This window comes from Parasteatoda tepidariorum, chromosome 2, assembly GCF_043381705.1.
Source record: "Parasteatoda tepidariorum isolate YZ-2023 chromosome 2, CAS_Ptep_4.0, whole genome shotgun sequence".
Classification (NCBI taxonomy): domain Eukaryota; kingdom Metazoa; phylum Arthropoda; class Arachnida; order Araneae; family Theridiidae; genus Parasteatoda; species Parasteatoda tepidariorum.
Genome location: NC_092205.1, coordinates 48,208,790 through 48,232,472, shown reverse-complemented (window position 1 = coordinate 48,232,472; position 23,683 = coordinate 48,208,790). Strand labels below are relative to the sequence as shown.

The following is a 23,683-nucleotide window of genomic DNA, read 5'->3' as shown; positions in this document are numbered from 1 at the left end:
TAATCATAAATAGCTTCATAATTATATCGATTATTTTAAAAGGAATTTTTTTTTCATGATCTTGGACTAACGATTTCTTTCTTGACTCTTTAAATTTTCCTAAGAGGAATAAAATATAATTTTACTTTTAAATTTTTAAGAGACCATGTTTCATACGCATTGATAAAAACATTCCAAAAGATTTTAAAATTTCACGGAAATATTTAAAAAATTTTTTCTTTAAATGCAAATGTTTATGTTCCTTTAACTGTAATAAGTTTACATTTCATGCATGTAATAAATCTCTATTTGCTTAGCTAAACGTAATTTATAAAATTTGAAGGATATTTTAAATAAATATTCGTAGTTTTACAGTATCATGATAAGTAAACAAAACTATAGCTTCCGAACATTTAAATTATTTTCCTGACATTTAATTTAATTTAGAGAATTAAATTAATGTACCTATTGCTCGAAAACTTTATCGAAACAATAAGCATCAATTTAAAAATTATAAAAAAGGACGAAAAAAAACTGATGGTTTTATTACTTTAGGCACTGAATTTTTTAAAAAATTATTTAATTCCAGAAGTTAATGGATTAGTATTTTAAAATTAAACTAATTTTAAAATTATTTATTATTTATTATCTAATTGGAGGAAAAAATAATAATAAATGAAGACTGTATTGATTATTCACACGAAGAACTGTCATTTTCTTGCCCTCACAATATTTTATATTGATTTTATAACTTATGTATATTTATTTTCTGGGATAAGTTTCTTTCAGTATACAGCTTAACAAGAAGAAACAGTAATAAGTATTTATCATAATTTATTTAACTAAAATATACCAATTTACCATTTTCTCACTCTCCCCATTGTTGGTTTCTTTTATAAAAAATAAAATATTAAAAAAAAAGAAAATTACAGTTTGTAACAGCTATTTTTAAACATATTAAATTCATCATTCGTTCACTAATATATAAAATGAGGGTATGATGCTAAAATGATGAAAGGATCATAGAGAATTAATTATTCAAAAGAAATTGCTTGAAATATAATTTTTAGCTATTGCTTGAAAAATTTTAATCTATTGCCTGAAATGTAATTTTTAGTTTTTTTTGTTTTTATTTTTTCTTGTTTTCATTAAAACTATAACTATAAATTATAACAATCATCTCCAACAATGCAGTGAAAATCGTGAATGCTAATTACCTACCTTAATTACTTCAAAGTAGACAGAATGTAATTAAAAATCTTGAATTTATTGTAAACACAGTAATGCATCAATAACCTCATTTAAATAGTTTGGAAATCCAGCATCTTTTTATTTAGTTCAACGAATATTTCTTTTTGATCAAGGGCAAAAGAGATTTTTGATGCAGGTGTTTTGATAACCTGCATGAGATCAACTTCCTACCTTACAGGTTAATTTACTTAGTCCATTGTTTCTAAGGCTAGAATGAATATCACCACAAAATAACTCTTAATATTAAACTATAAAGTAGCCTTTATAGTTTTTTCTTATAATTCCATATAACCTAATATTTGTCTTGAACGAGAAACCTTTATATTGTTATGTTTTGAATGTGAGTTAAATTTGATGACTTAAGTATGTAAATTTACAGTAAATGTGGTTATAGTTAACGATTAAATTAAGTGTTGAAGAGCAATATAAAGAAGATATTTAAAAAAGTTTTACTTTTACATGCAGTCAACAAATATTAGGACTACTTTAATACAATCTAATACACGAATAAGAATACGAATTGGCGTATTAGCAAGATATGAGTCATTAAGATTCTACTCTGCGAGAAGAAAATGGAGCTAAGCGTTTTTTTATCAAGATTTTATGTCAAAAAAAATCTTGACAACGAACATAGATATTTTTTATATATAAAATATATAAATTTCGGGTAAGGAATTCGGATATGAAATTTATTAAGGCCACTTCCAAAGTTATTCCCGAAAAGCGTTATATGTAGCATAACAGAAAAAAAAAAAAAAAATTGCAGTCGGCATGATGCCCCGTTGGCGAAACAGGATAACACACGTGTCTTTCGTTCATGAAACGCCACCAGTTCCATGACTTATGCTTATTATTTGGAAAGTTTTCTTCGAATTTTGAGAGGTTTTTTGTTAGAGCTTTTTCCACTTCATTAAATTTCACACTTTTTATTGTATTTCTTTCTTTAACAACTAATATCATTTTTATTGATGCAAATAAAAATGTTTACACAAACAGCTTTCACATGTACGTGTTACGATATCTTTAATTGTATCGCAACTTAATTTATAATCTAATTTAAACTATTTAATTTAAGTATTTTTCAATTCAAGTTTTTTTAATTGCCTTTTTCTTATGCTTAAACTAGTGAGTTAAGATTAAATGTATTTCTGTTCCTAATCTGTTTTTGGAACATTCGTTTAGGGTTAGCTTCTTCGCGTGCTTCTGAACAGGTTATAATAGGGGAAGCTATTCTAGCCACATACGACGACATTTCCATGCATGATTTCCCATGCAATTTGAATCCTGATGATATGCCCTAACGCCCCTAGAAGTTTGTAACAACATTTACCCGACACTTTTTTTTTTTTTGTAAATTTTTTAAACTTGTACATTTCCTCAAAAAGGAGAGTAAAAATGTCATCCTAAAAAATATATCTAGCTTTAGTGGCACATCTAATTTCGGATTCGAAATCCCCACACCCGAATTGGACAAGATCAAGTATTTGTGTAATGCAACATAAGATTAGTTCTTCGGTGTGATTTATCGAAAGAATTCGGCGACAAATTTAATGTTATTTTATTAAAATATCCATTTTTAAAAATATTCATTTTCAAAAATATTGCATTATAGTGAAAAATTCTTGCGATATTTTTTTTTTTGCAATTAGTAATATTTACTCAAATGTAAGCATAATTGTGATAATTAAAAAAATAAACAATACTATAAAAATAATCTAAAAAAATATAATTAATAATTTTTTTGAATTTATTAGTTAGCTGTCAAAACTGCTGGATATTTTGTAGCGGTTGAATATTTACTCGGTCTGACGGTCCAAAACAATGGCGGATAAGTTTGATCTCAAGGTGGGGCTGCTTGTTATGGCTAGGCAACGGAAGAATGACTTCCGGCCGATAATCTTGACCAACTCTCAGCCCCGATTTGTTTATATCACAGTGAAGAATTGATGAACTGCGACAAAAATAGATTTGCGGTTCTCTCCTCTTACTTTTTTTCCAGGCCGGGTAGATGTTTCTTTGCATATGCTATTGATGTAAAGGATTCATTGTTAAAATAAATAGGTTGTATTTTGAAATGGTATTATATTACGATAAAACATTATTGAAAATCAAATAATGTACTTTAAATAGGATGCTGTAGGTGCTCTTTAATTTGATTCAAAAATATATGAAATGCAGGAAAATTAGCATTTTTGAATATGCATAGCTTTTATTAAAAATATTATAGGAAATGTTAGCTATAAAATTTATCACTAGATAAAGAAAAAAGATAATACGTGTTGTATTATATTTTTCTTATCCATGAAAAAATACAAAACTATTACAAAAACGAAGAATGTTAATTCCATTAATGTTTCAAATGTTAAATTACAAACACTAATCATTTGAAAATTTTTATTCACTTCAATTTTATTCACATTATGTATTTGAGGTCACTTCATCAAACCATTAAGATTGAGTGAAGAGAACGGGAAGATCCGATCATTTGATCAAAACTCATGCAGAGTGACCTATTTTTTGTTTTGCGTATTGTACGTATGAACGCTCAAAAATAAAGTATGCAAAGTGAGGGGAAAAAAGCAGAAAATTTGATTGTGTAGTAATTATGATAGTAAATGAATAGTTGGAAAAATATCACATAACTCATAATGAATAGTTTTTAATTAACATCCTAAACTTAATCTTACATATGGTAATCTATAAAGGTAAAACTTAATGCTAACAGTGCAGTGTTTTTTTTAAATAAACTAATCAATCATGGACAAAATCTTTATCTCTTGGTGTGAATCGCGGTAAAATCTTTCTCAGAAAAGGACAACTCCTAGTAACTGGAATACCTTTTTCTGATTTTGACCCCGATTTCGGCCTATTGTCCAATTTTTTTTCTTCCTTCATTGGATACCACTCCAAGGATATATGTATTTTTTCTAACCTTCCCACTGCATCTTTTTAGGGACGGTTGGGGGTGGGCGGGATTTTTCAGGGGAAGGAATCGATTTTCTTTCATAGACGCTATGAGTTTTTAGGGGGTTATTGAACCAGAGTTTCTTTGCATTGCAGGCTCTGTTATTGTCACGAGTGGTTACCTGTCTCCAGACTTGCACGTCTATATCTATTGGTAAACGATAGGAGAAAAGTTAATAAATACCTGGAGTGTGGGAAAGTTCTGTTTTCGGACTTATGGAGTATTTAAAGAAACGTTTACTCCCGTTGGATGTTTAGTTGGTATTATTGATTGCACTGATTTTAGTTAGAAAATGTTGCTTTTCTATTGACGTGATTTATGCATTGAAATAAAAGATGAAAAAATTTATTTTTAGAAACTTGAGCAATGCCTTGAACATAGTTTGTTGAATTAAATTTTAATGAACAGTCAGTAATAAAAATGGACTATGTTTCAAGCTAATTTAGTTGAAATTCTCTCTCAAAATCACTTTGTTTTAAAAGATGAACTAAAAGCCTTGTTAAATAATTATTCTAATAAGTAAATGAACTTCAATAAAAGTGATCTATTTTAATTACAATTAACAGAATAGTATAATACGATGCAATTGAAATGAATTTTATCATATTTAAAATATTTGTTTAACCGTTTGACGTAGAATTTTTGTCAAACACATTTTCATTATTTTGCATTAATTTAGTCAAAATAAGGGGAAAATATTATAATTAACATTTAAATAATTTAAGATTATGAAATACAGTATGAAGCATCGGTATCTTTATCTGAATTAAAGGTAAAATCTTCCAAACATGGCTCCCTTCAAACAATACTTTTTCAATTTAGTACTTATTTGTAGTTATTTAAACCTAAAAGAAACAGTCATTCCTCAATGAAATTTGTTTAATTGACAAAATCAATGATGAATAAATTCTTTTATATGAATGAAAAAAAAATTTCAAACTACTTCTTCGCATTTTATATTTTGGTACAAATACAATAGAAAATATCAAAATATATTTTTAATTTTAATGAGAGCGTTATATATATATATTGGGCACCTGTGTCTTATCTGCGTTAAAGGGTTAATTTTTCATTATATAGTTAAATATTATAATCTAGATCATGGTCTCTGACTTTTATTACCTTTCCATAAATTAAAACCACTAAGAATTTCTTTATATTTCGCTCCATTATGAAAATCAACGGCAAATCATTTTCTTGGCCGGTTTTTCAGCCCACTAAAATCTTGTTTAGAAGTAAACAAATGACAAATATTATTGAAATACTACTGGAAAATTATTATTTGAAATAAAGAAAAGAATCATAAGAGAGGTGTGTGGGACCAAGAACTAAGAAAGGAAAACAGATTTTACAAGATGGTTTACAAGAGTTGGGCTAAACATATCTTTATAATTTGGTCTGCCCTGCCTAAAATGTTAAACTGATCTACTTGCAATCATTTTTTATAAACAAATAGTTCATTACATTTTTACTGCAAATTTCTGAGTTCATTTTTAATAGTACTAGAATAATTATTTTGAATAATAAAGGGTAGTTACTGACATATAACTATTGTGATTTACATCATTAGCATAATGCACTGACTTAGAAAAATTGTAAATACGATAATGAACTATCCATGTTTTAATATTACAGATTATCGATATTTTAATATTAGAGATTGTCCATATTTTAATAAAAGAAATTATTCATATTTTATTATAAGAGATTATCCATATTTTAATATTAATGATTAATTCCATATTAGTGATATAAGTGATTAATATTAGTGATTATTATTATTTTAATATTAGAAATTATCCCTTTTTTAATATTAGGGAATATTTATATTCTAATGTTAGAAATTATTTATATTTTATTAGTAAAGATTATCTATATTCTAACATTAGAGCTTATCCATATTTTAATATTAGTTATTTAATATTAGATTTTCCATATTTTAATATTAGTTATTTAACATTAGATTTTCCATATTTTTATACTAAAGATTGAGATTGAAGTAAAACAGATTAAAAATGTTTCATTTATGTAAGATCTGAGTAAAATAGATTATGGTTTATTCGTTTTCATATATTTTCGCGAAATTCTTTTTCTATTTAATAAGTATATCGTAGATATAAATGATTACAAAACAGAAGAAAAAAATAACTTCATCATTTTAATACTTCCATTTAAAACATCAATAGATCCACCTGATAGTCATCAGAAGGAGAAAGTCGAAATTTTTTATATTAAATTCCCCAGTGACTTTCCCTGAAGAGTTATGGGAGCCCCACGCGTGATTCATGCTGGGGCTACCCCCTTTTCCTTCAACCCAATGGCAATTAAGCCCTTCATCCATTCCATTAAAGGGGATAGGGGAAGCCGGGCAAAATGGAGGGGGAAAAAATTGAATTTCACTGGTGGGAAGAGTGCAATGACCTCCACCTTGCAGAGAAAGAGACAAAGAATAAAAACTTTTAGAAACACTATGAAAAAAAGGATTGCTCAGCATTGTTTCAAAATTTTTGCGTTCTGACAAATGTTAGAAGGAAAAAAAAGAAGAAAAAAAGAATTACATTGAAACTGTTAAAAAAATGTATCAAACACGCATACCAGTTCCTTTTATTCAAGCAATGCACCTGTTAATTTTTTTTTCTATTGTCTAAATGTAGTCGTAATTGACGATTCGGTAAAAAGGAAATAATGTTCTCTAATCATATCAATCATATAAATGGAAAAAATAAGAAAAGTTTCTATATTTCTTTTTATATTCCATTAATTCATCGTTTTTTTTTTTTTTAAAAAGCAACAAACAAACTAAAAAACGGTGATAGTTTTTTTTTGTATTATTAATAAATATGATAACAATTTATATGAGTATATGATTTTTAATTTCTTTTACATCTGTTCAAAAGGATAATTTTTTTTTATTCAGTATTTAAAAGACTGTGCAGATCACGTTTTTGAAAAATTAATACACAGAATTTTTATTACGTTACTACGGTGGTTTAAAAGATCTGACCGAAAAAAAATTTTTTTTGATACAAAGAAATAGTAGATATTTGCGTATTTACAACTGTTTCATGGAAAACCATACATCTTAAAAAGTAATAAAACGAAAATATAAAAGTTTTAATACAGAATTTGCTCAGTTCCAATTTTTTTTTATAGATTTGATCTGATTATTAATAATTTGAATTTAGACACAAACTGATTACAAATTTGCACAACGGTTTTCATGTAAATTTTAAACTTCAAAATTTTTTATAACTTAAAAATATCCCCCCCCCCAAATTGAGCTCAGTTCTATCTCTAACAATTTTATAAAAATTTTTAAACAATTATTTTTATTATATAAAAATCTGGGAAATTATTTCACTGTGTTACTAGCATAAAAATCATACACAATTTAAGTCCTCCAAAATATTTATACATTCTTTTGCATGTCTAAAAAGATGCCCATATACAACGTAAAAAAACGTCAATGCTGCAGTTACTATAACAAATGGAAATAATTCCAATAAAATTATTGTAACATACTATGTAATTTATCATAACAACAAATGATGCACTTCTATAATAAATAATACTTGTGAAAAAGTCTTCGTGTACTTGAAAAGTATAATTCTCCGATAATTGATTATGCCGTTCAACTATTTTCTATCAATTTTGCTCAAATAATTCATTGAATGTTTAGTTTAATCAATATAATTCTCTTCTCAATGTATAATAACTTGTTTAATGTATACAAATGCTTGAATACAAATTGGTAAATAAACATCCCCCCATTTAAATAAACCTTATTTTCGCTTGTCAAATTAAATAATACATCATGCAATAAACTTTAACATATGGCATAATTTATACATTAAACTGACTTAAACACATGGCAGGATCAAGTTTCATCTAGTTTCTACAAAGTTTAAACAAAACAAATAAATGAAAAAAAAAAAGATTAAAAAAAACTTAAAAAAATGACGCTTGATAAATATTTATACCGTTTGCTGCTTTCGGAAATTATAAATACAAATGGGTGTTAAAAACTCTAGAATGTTTTACCACAGGCTAATTATTGCAGTGAAGTGGGGAGTACCCTTGATACAACTCTCAAACAGAAAATAAATAACTTAACGGAAGAATAAACTTATAGTCTGCCCTTGAGAAAGCAACGTATTTTCTGTTGTCACGCGACTTTATTATTATTTTTTTCTTTTAATTCATTTCCACTTTCTGAGAAGGCGGGAGGATTCAAAACTACTTTCACATTCAAGTGCGACAAGTAAATCGGGATGTGTGAGGAAGAACTTGATGAACACATAAGTCAGAAGCATGTTTTTTCAGCAATGCGCGAAAGATACTGTTTATCTTCGCTTAAAAAAAGGGAGAAAAAAATGATAAATTAATAACATATTTAATAAGTAGCGTGTTTTTATTTATATCAGAATAAAATGGTTCGCAAAATTATTTTTGCCTGCAATTTTAAAATACATCATCAATGTTATTATTAAAAATTAAAATTTATTTGTAAGGAGTTCATCATTTAACTTTTCAATATACTGTGTCCGTAAAAATTAAAAATATTTAACAAGAAGTTTTCTGGGAGAAGTAGGAAGTTTTTTTTAAAAATGATATATTAAGCATGTAATAGGAATAAAACTTACAGAGTGGTTTATCATTTCTAAATAATAATAATAATAAAATTACAATTGAGGGGAAAAATCAATACTTTTGGTAAAATCAATAAGAAACCAGAATTTTAGCAAAATAACTAAATATTATGTTTTTTTTCTCTTATGATAACAATTCTAATAAAATAAGCCGGTGGATATAATGTAAGATGAAATGACATTTAATGGAATACATATTTTCTTAAATACAAAGAAGAATCGCGAGATAATGATAACCCACTTTTTGCTGTTTCTTAGTTTCTTGAAAAAATATAAAAGTTTCAACTAATTTTTATAGATTTGTATCAATCTACGGAGTAGTGAAAATGTTAAATACGTATAATGAAAGAATTTTGCTTAATATTAATCTAATATTTTTCCCCCCAATGTCCACCCGATTGACATTTGTCAATCACGTATGAGGAGGGCAAAGTTGTTAGATGTTGAGAATGAAAGAACATTCATGCCTTGTCCGGGATTCAAACCGACGATCTTTCTGATGTGAGGTTAGCTCCTTGATCACTAAGCAGTCAGGTTGGAGAATTAATCTAATATTACATCATAAAATTGAAATGAGGGCTAAAACAAAACTAACACAACGCACTTCACTTTAGAAATTCTCGATTACTTCTTTTTCTTTTCCAATTTGCCTTTTTTTGTGACTGTCTCGCAATAAAGCCTTCAATATAACTAATGTTTTGTATAAAAAGTAATCAAAGATTATTTGTAAATTATTTTTTTTTTAATTTAAAAGACAAAATTTATAACGATTTCAAAAACTTAATATTTTAAGCTTTCAAATAAAACGTTCTCATAAGTCAAATAAATAATGGAATTTTGGCAGTCAAAAATTATTCTTTTAATCAATTTGTGTAATATTAAGACAGTGTATTAATTCTTACAATAAATAATTAATCATTCATAACAGTTAATGTATGTTTAATTTTGAGATTGAAATAACAAAATAAAAACTTTTTAGAAATTTTTTAACGTTGTGTTTGAGTCAAGTCCATCTATTCGTAAAATCGAATTAATCTAGTTAATACTATTAGACACCGATAAAAAAATTGCTTTTTTTTCCACTTTAAAATCGAACATTTAGCGTATCTTTCGCATGGACTTTTAACATTTTAATTGATATCTATTTTTGATAACGTTTTATATCCAATAGAGCTAATTAAAAATATTTATTATACCAGGAAACCATATGAATAGATAATTGCAATACATTAAAATAAGAAAAAACCTTTATAAAATTATATTTTACAGGGAAAGATAACTGAAAAAAAAATGAAGACACTTACATTTTTAGTCACCAATTTAGCTCGAATAACCACAAGTCTTCTGCGATGTATTCGGGAATGAATAAAAGGCTTGATATCTGTACCTTTGCAATAATTTGAATAAAGTTTAGCATTCTGGAAATCTATGACGAGATAATAAAGAGGATATGATTTCTTGTTTACATCTGGAGTGATCGCTGAAGGCATATTTGTAGGTAATTAAGATTCCGAAAATATTTTTCTACAATTTCAAAATACTAAATGAACATTAATTATTTTAATCTTCTTTATATTCAATAAAAAATAATCTTTAGCTCTTATCTATCCTTTTTACGTATTAAGAAAAAAATACGTTAAAATCGTTTTTAACCGGAAAGATAGGGGAAAATAGCAGTAACTCTGTAGCAGTCATAACGTTGTATCGAGTATTATCAATGACGAGAATTCAGAATTCATCTATAACACGTGCTCGGTGTTTTCTTTCGGCTCTTGGGATAAGAGTCTATCGAGCGGTGCCTCCCGCTACTCCAAGGGTTGCCAAAAACTCAGCTAGTAAGAGGTTTTTCGCCAAGTCTCTTGCAGATTGATTGTAGGATGTTTTTAAGTGAGACTTTTTAAAATAGGCCTTATTATGTTTAAAATGTCATAGGTTTTATTTTTTATTTGGTAAAACTTTAAGCACACTGGGAAACATTTTCTAAAAGCAGAATGTATGGATCAATGATGCATTCATACATTCATGCAACAAATCATTCAAAAATTGATGATAAGTTTACAAAAATTTTTAGGATGGTTCAGAAAGAAAATACATATAGAAAAAGTTAAACAAATTAATTAATTTATTTGGGAAGTAAATTCAAGATTGAAATATATCTGCGATTTAAATGACAAGGTTTATATATTTTTAAAGGTTATATATTTTATGGTAGTACATGTTTACTGGTTGAATTTCATTACTGTTAAAAGTGAAATTTCCATTCAAAAGAATTTTGAAAACTTTAATTTCACAAAAGAATAAATTCGACAACTTGTGGATTATTTATACAATTTCGTTTGAAATTTAACAGCATAATTGTGGTTTAGATATACATAATTTTTATTGTGTTTTTAATTAAACATTTAAGCACAAACTTTAAGTTTATATTTTGTTCAATAATGCAACCTTTTTAATAAAACTAAACTGCATCAATGATATGCAAGCTTTAATGAATTACATTATGAAATATACGTATATAAATTTTTGAAAAAATATATGTACATTAACTGTTAAGAAATTGGCTGGAGTTGTATAAAATTATGTAAAAATAAATTGAGTAGTTTTTTATTAGATCCATGAAGTTAATTTAAGGAAAGTTTTCTTTCTTAAATGTTTAATTCTTAGCATTAACCGAATGCCAAAAAAGTAAATAATTTTTTAAGAATGTAATAGTTACTCTTTTGTATAAAATGATTAGTTTCTGAAATCTACCATATTAAATAACGTGGTTAAAAGAACGCTTTTGTTTTAAACTTAGTTTGGGTTAATAATTATAAAAACATTCGTTAACATACAAGCATTATTTAAACTTATAGTGTCTTTTTGCTGAAATATAAGTATTTTTTTGCCAAATTTGGTCTATCCCATATACATTTTGGAGAATGTCGTACTGAAAACAAAGGAAATATTTTTTGTATTATTTAGAAATCGTAGTTTCCTATTATTTTAATTATTTTAATATTCTAAATTATTGCAATATTTTTTTATTTTATAATTTTCTTTTTCTGCGATGATTTCGTTATATTTCATAACAATTTAAAAATTAATTTTTCTAGATTGGAGAAAAAAATTGAGAGATGCATTTCGATTAAAACTTTGCTCATAAAATTGTAATTAATTGATATAAAACATTTAAGTAGTTTAACTGCTCTATTAAACTGCTCTGACTATTTTCCATTCTTACAATGAAATATTTTAGTTTATCACAGTTTTTTTTTCATTTAAGACGAAATATACAGTTATACACAGTTACAGAATTTATAAGTTCATTTATAAAATATATGAATTTAAATGAATATCTTAAGATGAATGAAAGATAAACCTAGAAAACAGAAATTTTGATTCTGGACTATTTTGGGCGATAAATAAGCAAATATTGCTCTTGGGTTGGAGCCAATCATCAAACGTGTTGACAACTCTTCCGACTGAGATGTGGTCGCTAAGCAACGGAGGATAGTTTTTGTTTTAAAACCCTACTGTGAGGCAGCTGTTTTTAAACTCCCGCATTGAAATGAGCAAATAAAAGGCTGTGATCTTAGCAAAATTGGCTTTTATTTTAAATAATATTATAATCAACTGTTTTAAAAGTAAAAACCAGAAAAAATAATTGAAATAGTTAATCAAATAAATGATAGATAGTTTAAACTACATGTTAATTATTAATCATATGAAAATTAAAGAAAGAATTCCCAATATCAACGAAAAAAATTTAAAATCGAAAGTGAAAATTTAGATCATGAATAAAAATTCATTCCAGTGGTGTGAAGGGAAGAGAGAAGACGACGCCAAGTTAAATCCATTCGATGACTAAAAACAACAATACTTATTTTCTGCCAGGATTATGAAATTTATTTTTAAATCGAAAAATGCTTGGTTTAAGCAAAATGCTTTATGATGAATAAGATGTGATTTTCAATCAGGCTTATTAATGAAATTTTGCTCTTTAAAATTTAAATATTTTTTATATTTTAGAAAAATGTAAGAGCTTTATATTAAAAATAATTTTTTTTTTTTTAACCAAAGAACAAATTTAACTTATAATAGGATTATTTATAAATGTTATGCATATTTCAAGCGTTTTTTTTTCTTTTTTTCCGCACCTCTGAATCTAATTACTTCTTTAGAGGCATTTAATCAAGAAGTTTGTTTCGTCCCTTCGCACATGCCTCTACGCCTCTGACGGAGTCTAAAATTTCAAATTCAAAAGACTAAGATTTAGATTGATGAGACATTAAAAATATTGCAATTTTAGCTTAAATCATTTATATTAATGATTAGTTTGGTAAGCTTTATTATTATTATAACCGCCAGAACTTTTTGCATCAAAAACTTCGCCATAAAATTTGAATAAAATCTTGAAATTACAGGCAGTACCGGTAGCGATGATTTTAACCGAAGTGTCAAAACAGTTAACAAAGTAGCTATATAGAAATTAAAATATTATTACAAATCAAATTCAACTGTTATATGCTAAATTTAATACATATATACTTATTGATTAAAAAAAATGAAGTTTTAAAAAATGTAACTTCAAACATTTTTTCTTCTAATTTTTTCCCCATAACATATGCTGATTTAATTTTAAATGCGTATAAAATAACATACAAAATAATGTTCAATTATTTATCTTTAGATTGTAGTTAATTTTTAAATTGAAATATTTATTTTACTCATGAAAATTTTGCATTAATAATATTTCTTTAATTATAAACTCCTCACCGTAAAAGGACACAACCCACCTCAGATAGATTTTGATAAAATTTGATAAAAACATAAGTTAATGTTATACAAATAAAATAGTTATTGAATAATTATAATATACAGGCATGATCGCGCATAACTCTCATAGGAGTCTAATGGTATGAAAAAGTCGTTTCAGAATCAAACAAAGGAGAAAAAAGGTTGTTAAGAGGTATAGTCCCACACAGTATATTTTCTACAGCATATACTGTAAAAAAAATTCTGAATCAAGTTGCGGTAAGAAATACCAGCACTAAGGGTGCTGGTATTTTTTACTGTAAAATCCCTTTTTACCGGAACATGTTACGGAACAAAAAATCGGATATACCGTAATTTTTACTGTAAAATTTCCATACAATTACTCAATCACTCGAATTAAATAAATATGTCTAAAGGCTTCCTGCTATGATTTCATCCTGGAAATAAAAGCAGTTTGATGTTGGATGTTGTCTACAGCTAGCTACACACCTCTCCAGCCCTTTGGAAGAGGCATTGTGGTTGGTGAGAGCTTGGCGAACAAAGAGCACGGAACTCAAAGAGAACTCAGAGTATCCTTTGGCCAAGGGTGAGAGATAAAGGGATATAGGAGTCCTATGTCGTATAGTCGTACTGTCAGTTCAGATTTCATTTAAATTCACAGTACCACTAGTACACAGGGAGTTCATCTAGTTGACGATTTTTTTAAGAGTTAGGGTATCCGTAATATGGATTGGCCAGCCAAACACTCCCGACTTCAGCTTTATTAGACATGCCTGGGACATGCTGGAGAAGGCGGATGCATTTCGCAATTTATTCCGGTAACAATTGGGGTCCGAAAAACAACGTTGCTGTACGAGTAGGACTAATTGCTGAAGAAGCTTTTAATTTTTTTTTCTTCAGTAGGAAATTAAAGGGTGAAATCTTGCTGTATATGATGAATAATATCATGTGAAGGAGAAACCCCCTATTAATCCATTTTTCTAGCTCATCTCTCTGTAACCTTTGTTTAATACGATCTGACTTCGACACGTGAACATGTTTGCTGCTTTTAACTGTTGAATGGTTGTTTTATTTGCACGATATTAACCTGTGTTCATACGAAATTTCATTAAAATCTCCCTAGCAACTCTGGAGACAATTGGCCAAATCTAGAAATTCTCTTAATTTTCAATTCAAGGGCAAAAAGAATAATAAATAGCGTAGAAATATAAGTTTATTCTATAGTAATTTTTTCGAAAATATAGATAAAAAAATCTAATATAAGTAAAAAAAGTCTTATATATTTTATATCGGATTGTCAAAACTGATGGGAACAACTGAGGATAGAAATTATCGAATTATTCTTTGGTAGACAAGTGGAAGACTAAGCTATCTAATTTAATAGAGTCCATTTTACAAAAGAATAATTTTAACAATAGAATTTATGATTACAGTTTGGAAATCATGCAGAATTTAAAACCGTTTCTTTAGGGTTAAAAGAACTCTAATACTTAAAATATTTTACTCTTCATTGTATTTTACAGCGATTAGAAATTTAAATGAGAAAGAAAACGTAATTTATATATTTAAATTATTTTGTTCTAAACGAATTCCGTTATAACTCATCCAACAAAACGATTTTTACAGTTCTTTTATTTTATTTGTTATACTTTCTCTTCTCCAACTGAGTGATTTATGCTCATGAGATAGAGCTGAAAAATAATAACATATAAATAATGAACTATTTTTTGAGCAATTTAAAGGGAATAAAAATAAATGATTAAATTTTTTTTAAAGTTAATTTTTAAGGGCAAATTTGATTTTTTTAAAAATAAATTATAAATTATTTTAGTAAATTATAAATTATGGAATACTTATTTTTCACAACACTACAAATACTGTAATGTACATAAAATAGATACTAACTAATTTTTTCAAAAATTTTGAACAATTTTTTTCGTGTACGCATTTAGAAAAATTTATTCTACGTTGAACCATTTTTTCTGAACTGTAAACTATAACTTTGGCTCAAATTTGCTGCAACGTTAAATTGAATTATTCTTCCATTAAAAATGAATTTTAGTATCACGTAATTTCTGAGGTATAATGCTATGGTTCAACTTAGCATTATACATAGTAAATGTTGCAGCTAATTTAAACCATATCCTGAGTTTAAAACGATTTAAATTTCTAAAAGTGTTATATATCATTCATTCTTAGATAATTATGTTTTTTTTCACTCAATATAAAATTTTAGAGATTGTTATTTTACGAACGTAATTCGTTTTTGGATGACAAATATTTCTCAATACCTGCTATTTTCTGAGTTGAAAGGATAAATTCCTAATATTCCTTATACTCTAAAAATTCCGGATCAAATTATGGTATGAAGTGGAGCATCAACCGTAAAATCCATTTTCATCGTAAAATATTATACCGTAATTTTTATAGTAATATTTATTTAAGTTGAGTGACTCAGTGATTTTAAGGTACAAATTACGGTACATCAGGTTTTTTCTGGAACTTGTTCTAGTAAATTGTTCTAGTGGATCTTGCGGTAAAAAGCACCGGAACCCTGAGTACCGGTACTTTCTACCGCGATTTGATCTGAAATTTTTTAAAGTGTGTAAACTGTTATCAGACAAGCTTTTCCATATTTAAGGAAACAAGGTAACATTTAATTAATTCAAACTAGCTTTTTAGTCTCTTTTTTTAGCTATAAAAAAATACCAAATGTGGAGACAATGTAAGTAAAATTGCTTACATATAGTTATGACTTTTATGATTTTTTTTATTTATTGAAATTCCTATCGGGCGTATGGATGGGTTTCCTGACTTCTTAAGTTATTGATTACTAAAACCTGCCCATTAAGACAACAAATCATTAGATTATTTAAACTTTGGGTTGTTCGTAGTTTAACTAACTTGCTTATCTATAGAAACATTTCTCTAACGGGGCACCGAAAGTATACGGGTATTTCTCTGTGTAAGTTGGCAACACTTAGTCATATGTAAATGCGTGGGAGTTTTTGTAGTTTTTCAAAATGCGTAACTGCACCACATACTAAAGAAATCCAAATGTTTTCTAAGAAACTCATGTAGACCAAAAAAAACAAGTTTTTTCTTTTATTACCCCCTTCCCCACAAAATGATGCATTTATTGTCAAAAGTGTTTTTTAATTTGTCTAAGGATATTTTTGAAGTCAAATAGGTGCAATAAGAAATTATTCCGCAACACTAGATTGCATAAATATTAAAACCCCACAACAATTTTAGATTTGTGAAGATAGATTTAAATAGATTAGGGAAGTATTAAAGAGATTTTAAAAAAGATGCCAAGTATCAAATAAATTTGTATACTCAACTTTAATTAATTGGAATATAATTCAAGTTTAAACTTTGCAACAAAGTACATTTTCTTTGTAGTTTAATGTGATGAACTTGAAGGGTGTTATAATTTACATAATTAAAACAATGTGATTTTTTTAGTTATTTAAATTATATTTCGGGACACCAGGCGTTTACTAGAGTTCCCGCATGTTGTTCAACGTGTAATTTAGAACTATAAAAGCGTTTTTGTAGATATTGATGTTTAACATTTCTCTTTTTCTTAGCATAATTGATATGAAGAATATTTGCAAATAATTTTTTAACCTTTAAAAAATATATTTCTTTTTCTGGATTATGCTTGGGAACAAATATATCAAAAATATATTAGAATTTTCTTAGAAAAATCAATGTTCAGAACAACAAAAAAAAACCCGATTAAAATATAAATAATTAGCAATGAGTTGATTAGATAAGCATAATACTATTCTCAATATATTTCTCAAACAAAACATTACTTTTCCATTTTAACAAGCGGGAAAAATTCATACATAAAGTGTTATTCACCAATGTATCTAAATTTTTCAAATAGAATAGGTTCGTTAAAAGCACATGAGAAACATTTTTTTTCTATTTTGAGTACTCATGAACTTCTAAGGTTAATTAGAAATTGAAACTACATGCTCAAAAGAAATATAACATAATTTTCAATTCGTGGAAGAAAACGAAAAGCATTGTTGCATTTCAAAAGTTGCTTTGGTTTAATAAAAACTTTCATTCAAGTACATTCAATAAAAAATTTTGCATTTACATTTTTGCATTCCTTTTTTTACATTCAATAAAAAAATATAGCTGGATTTACTTCCTAGAGTTCTTAAATATACAGATTATTGTTTTATTAAAAAACAGTCACAAAATGTCTCGTTATAAATTGTATTTAGTTTAAGTAATCAGAATTACCGTTTTCTGTGTTTCTAATTTTGTATGAAAAAGAAAGAAGTCAACGAAATTCCTATAAAATTATGTGAAAATTTTTAGCATAAAAATTCTATTTACGATTGAAATCGGTGTATTCGATTCACTGGAAATAATAGCCAAGCTATGTTTTTGTGGTTTTTGGATTGAGTTACCACGCAATTATTTGTAATAATTCTCAGATATTTTTTAAAAAATTTACTTTTTATGTTCTTAGATAAGTTCTAATTTGAGTAGAAACGTTTCTGAGTTTCAAAATGGATATTTCCATCTCGCTAAACAAAGCTCATTAGCTCTAAGTGAGGCAAGTTTTGACAACATCTAATTCACTTTCTTACGTGACAGGTCACGGGCAGTGAGGCGGGTTGTGTCCTTCTTTTACGGAAGAAAGAAGGGTATAATAGAAATTGAAATATGAAGGACATACAGGCTCTTAAGTTCAAAGGTATCAAAGATAATAAATAATGTTACTTTATGAAGAAACATAAATAAAAAATTATATTAACTCAAAACGTTCAACTTTAAATAAAAATAATAATATTTTTATTAGTTGAAAGGTACCAAACATTTAGAAAGTAAATTTAGTTACTGTACGAAGAAAAATAAGTAAAAAAATATAAAAATATATAACTTTAAAAAAAAAAAATATTTTTTGCGTTCAAAGGTGCCAAACATATTTTGTTAGCAAATTTTATTACTACTTCAATAGTCTATTATATACACATAAGTTTAAAACTATAAAAACATAAAACATTCACCTTTAAATAAAATAATTAATATTTTTGTATGTTCAACTGTATCAAATATATTTCGATAGTAAATTCAAATTACTATTAGTAAAGAACTATAGATACATAAAACATTCAGCTTTAAAGAAAAAAAATATTTTTACACGTTCAGAGGTATTAAAAATATTTTGTTATTAATTTCGTTTTATTATGAGAAGAAACATAAGTTAAAAACTATAATAAAATAAAACATTCAAATTTTAATAAAAAAATTTATACTTTTACATGTTCAGTGGTATCAAAATATGAAGAAACATATGTAAAAAAACTATAAAGACGTAAAACATTTAACTCTTTGCACTCGGATGTCACCTCTGAGGTGACTACTAAAGTTACCAGTCTAAAATTAAGAGCTTTTTTTTAATAACTAATTTTTTATGAATTTTAAAAATTACGTCAATAATACTTTAAATTATGTAAATAAAAATTATTTGAATTATGTAGTAATATAACATTTTCACTTGTCACTATTTTCATGAAATGCCAACAGTTTTTGAAATGTAACATACACATACTAACTTTTAAAGTTAGCAATGTTAACATATGCTAACTTTTTGACCGCTGAAAGTATAAAAAAGAGTAGAAACTGAAAAGTTTAATCACACTTGTTGCAAAATAATGATTATAATAATTTAAAAAAAGATTGCCATAAAGTTTCTATGATTAAATTATCATCAGAAATTTCAAGTCATTAAATAAAAAAATTTAGGTATCAGAAATGTTTCAGTTCTTAAAATTCTGAATTATTGAGATTCTGAGCAAACCCCGTCATGTGTCTCGAATTTCAAAGTTTCCGTACGCGTTTTTCAATCTATGCGTCATCCCGATTTATAGCGGGTAAAAGTGGAAAATTCATGACCGCTTTATAGTTATATAACTTATTTTTGCCTTATTCGCTTTTTTTAAAAAACTAATATTAATGTTTATATATTTTTTAAAAAACTTTTTCAATATAAAACAGTAAAAATTATACCGTAAATTAAACAGAAATATTCATTTAATTAGAGTCATTCAATGTTTTTACGGTTATTACTGTAAAAACTACGGTATATCAGATTTTATTGTTTCGAAACATGTTCGGTAAAAATGGATTTTACGACAAAAAATACCGGCATCTTGAATATTTTTTACTATAATTTGATCCGGAATTTTTTAGTGTATCGGACCAATTGCATACGAATTAAAATCATTATTGACGTAAAAGAACCTATCGTAAAACGTATACCTAAGGTAATGAAATTACTACCTAATTACCAAACAATTTTGTATTTAATTCGGGACAATAACAAATTCGGGATCAAATTACGATAAAAAGTAATATAAAGTCTAAAAATATCTGAATGATATCTGTCTAACAAAAGCATAAATAAAAAAAAACGTATAACGAAATAAATTAAACAATGAAAGAATGAGACAATTTATGGAACATCAGAGAATTGTTGATTTTTGATGAAAATAGTTTTAGTTTTGAATTTAAGGTTCATACTAACTAGTTACGGGTTTTTCAAGGTACCATTTATTTTACAAGGTTATTACTAACCCGCTACAGTCCTTTTAATTTAATTTTGCTTAATTTAATGCGTGGTTAACAAATAAATGTGCTTTTATTTTTTAAAAAAACTTTTTTTTTAATGTAACCTGATTCGTTATAGTACTTGCACTCAGGGTGCCGATATTTTTTAACCGTAAAATCCATTTTCACCAGAACAAAATCTGATAAACCATGATTTTTCGAGAAATAATTACAGTTAAATCACTCCAATTAAATAAATATTACTATAAGAATTACGATATAATATTTTATGGTAAAAATAAGTTTGATGGTAAAAATGGATTTTACGGATGATGCAAAATGTCAGTACTTTATACTTTATTTGATGATTTTTTTTACAGTTCATTATATCATACAATACATCGGCATAATGAAATAATATCTTTTACGTGAATGAACGGAAGAAAAACAAGTTCAGAAAGTTTTCGTGAGTAATAATGCAGTAAAACAAGCTTTTATGGTTAATAACGAAGATTCAATTTCAATGCAATATGGCTGAATCACTTTAAAGGTACTTTAAAGGCATGGAATTACGTACAATTAGAAGGGAAAACAAAGCGCTGTTTTAGATTAAGTAGCAATTTTAAAGTCACTCGTCCTCCAAATCCTTGACTTTCTCGTAAAAATAATTCAAGTTTCGAAGTGTTTTCCATAGCAGTTTAGGCGTTATGGGGAGATGACTTATACTTTTTCATTTGCTACTCAAAAAGAATAAATGGACCATACCCATACCTTGTCCTTACGGAAATTTTATGATTACATAAACTCTTCTTTCGACAGACAACTCTATAGCATAAATATTTTATGAGTCCCTGCTGTTTCCTTTGGAAGAATTTTTATTTACTTATTTATTTAAAAAAAATAAAGAAAGCCGCTCTTAGCGAAAAAAGGTACATTTTTTGAGCTATTTTTGTGGTTGAAGTTGCTGCAAAGAAAAAAAAAATAGTATATATATATTATTTAAAGGAGTTTTATATTCTATTTTTTCTTTATTTTTTGTCTTGTTGATGAAAAACGTTTTTTTATGGAATGCAATAGTAATATAAACGAAGCAATTTTTTGTTTAATATAAATTTTGTTATAATAAATTAAAATTGCAATCGAATTTCTTTATAAGGGCTGCTCATAATTTTTTTATAAGCCACATCAATAAAACTCATAGCAAAAATAGCATTTCAGTAAAAATACGTTAATATTTTTTGAGAGCTAAGATCATCGGTGAGTTAAAATATTTTGTTTTTTTTGTTGTTGAATAAAAATACATGAAAAAATTATTATTTTCTCTAAAGCGAACATTTATTTACATTGAATAAGAGCCCGTGGTTTGGGTTAGCTATTAGTAACAGTAATTGATTCTATTTCCCGGGTTTCATATATTTAATCCATGCTCTTATTTAGGAATGAGGGGTAAAATGAGAATATATTAAAAAACATCTAGTTTCTCTCTTTAAATTGAGACAATTATCATTTTTTAATACATTTACTGGTTATTGTGGTAAGCATTTTTATTTCAGTTTTATAAACGGATAAAAAGTGTAATGTTTACAGACTATATGCTTATGATCAGATGATAGTTTAAGCTGCTGTGGAACTTTCTTCTAATAGTTATCATTAAAAACTGGCAACAAGCTATTAATTTTAGTTGAAATTAGTAGATAAACACTTAAAGAACCTACATAGAAAGTTAAGAATAAATTTCACAAATATTTCTAAAAAAAATAACTGAATTGAATAACAATACAAGTATATTTCAAACAGTAAAAACGTCTTAAATTACCACTATTGATATTAATTTTTACACTCTCATTTATATTTCAAACATACCAAAAACTATTACACTTTTCTTGCTTTTTGATGAAATTGTATTGACTTCAGCAAAGTATGCTGCATATTAAATGTAACCTAATTGGGATTGCCATAAACATCAACTCCTTAATATAGTAATACTAAAAACATTAATTTTTAGCATTTTTTTCCAAGTCTAATTAAAATACATTTATTCTAAAAGCATTTTTAATTCTAAAACAATATTTACATATGTTTTTTAATGAAATATTCACTAATTTTGGAGCAATCCCCACTTTGAAGTAATATAGGTATATCAAAACATGTTCTTTTGAATGCATTACTGTAAGAAAACAATCAAACGAAATAGATAAGTTATGCTTCATATTTTATTTGTCTGAATCCAATGCTTAAAAAATGCACCCAAAAATTTTGGTAAAATAAATTTAATATTTCTGTTTTAGAACCTTTATTAAAAAAAGTTTGATTTTATACCCACTTTACTCCACCTGAACCTATGCAGAAAGAAAAAAAAATTATCTTGAAATTATCCCAAGGTGTTTTCAATATTACTATCTCCCCACACTTTTCGTGATTAACCTGCGTCTGGATTCCTTATGCCATCTGGATACTTTCACTGAAACTTTGATTCACTAATTACACTCCTGTAAGATTCCCAGGGGGAGGCCTTTTGAAGGAGTGAGAAGGGGGAAAAAAAAGTCTATTCTCAAGCATGTAATGGCTTTTCACATTCAAAGCTCAAAAGCTTCGGAAATTCATAAGCACACCTGGAGTCAAAAAATGTTCGTTCAATTTGGATGACCCATTTTGATTAGCTAAAATGTTCCTCTTGGTGATGAAGACTCCTGAAATCGTGGGTCATAGAAGAGAGAGTGTCTTTAATCCCCAGAAAACATTGCACTCACTTGAATATTTATGAAAAAACTTTGATTTTTCACGGTATAATTTTGTAATTTCAGATATCAATCTAATTTTTGAAATAAAAGTAACCGAGGAAATAATTATTATTAGAATTCAGAAAATAAAAATAGGGAATTTTCGTTTCTACCCTCTTTTGTAATGAATTTTTATCCGTAATTTGAACACTTTCTAAAAAAAAAAGTGCTAAATAGGTATTTGCAATATGAAATACTGTATTTCGAAGTTTTTCTATCACTTTTTCACTGTTAACGGAAATTAAGTGTTGAAAATAAGTTTTTGAGCATTATTATCAATTTCAACACGTTTCACTTTGGCCCAATAAATTATTTCTTTATAGCTAAGTTACTAAATGATTAAATGTATGTGTTTTAATGTATGTGTAAGGATAAGAAAATTTTTTTCCTATATTTATGAATTCAACTCATTTTATCCCAATAAAATTCAGTTTCTCAAGGTAGAAAAGTTTTTATTAAATTTGTCAGTAATCTTTAGTTTCCGAAACATGCATTTAAAGAAAGTAGAAATTACAATCTAAATTTATTTGAGAAATTAAATTTAAGATAAATTTACGAGTTAAACGAGTAGCAAACTGATATGTAAAGTGCACCCCCCCCCAAAAAAAAAAACGGACCACTCTGAATAACCTTTGATCTAATGATCAGATTTTCACTTTCAAGGACGCATTCTTAATAGTTTATAAGAATGATTTCAAATATGCTAATTAATTAATCCA

General features: G+C 26.8%; 1 protein-coding gene across 6 annotated transcripts in view; it reads right to left on the bottom strand.

Moving 5' to 3' along the window:
- LOC107437917 (BTB/POZ domain-containing protein 6) overlaps nt 1–23,683 on the bottom strand; it is a 103,490-nt gene that overhangs the window by 23,444 nt on the left and 56,363 nt on the right. The window contains exon 1 of one of the 6 annotated variants that reach the window (XM_016050057.3): nt 10,149–10,636. The exons of the other annotated variants lie outside the window; for them this stretch is intronic. Within the exon in view, the coding sequence (XP_015905543.1) occupies nt 10,149–10,334 (186 nt within the window). The 5' untranslated portion in view covers nt 10,335–10,636. Of the gene's footprint in view, nt 1–10,148; nt 10,637–23,683 lie in introns of those variants that run through there. 6 annotated transcript variants of the gene reach the window in all.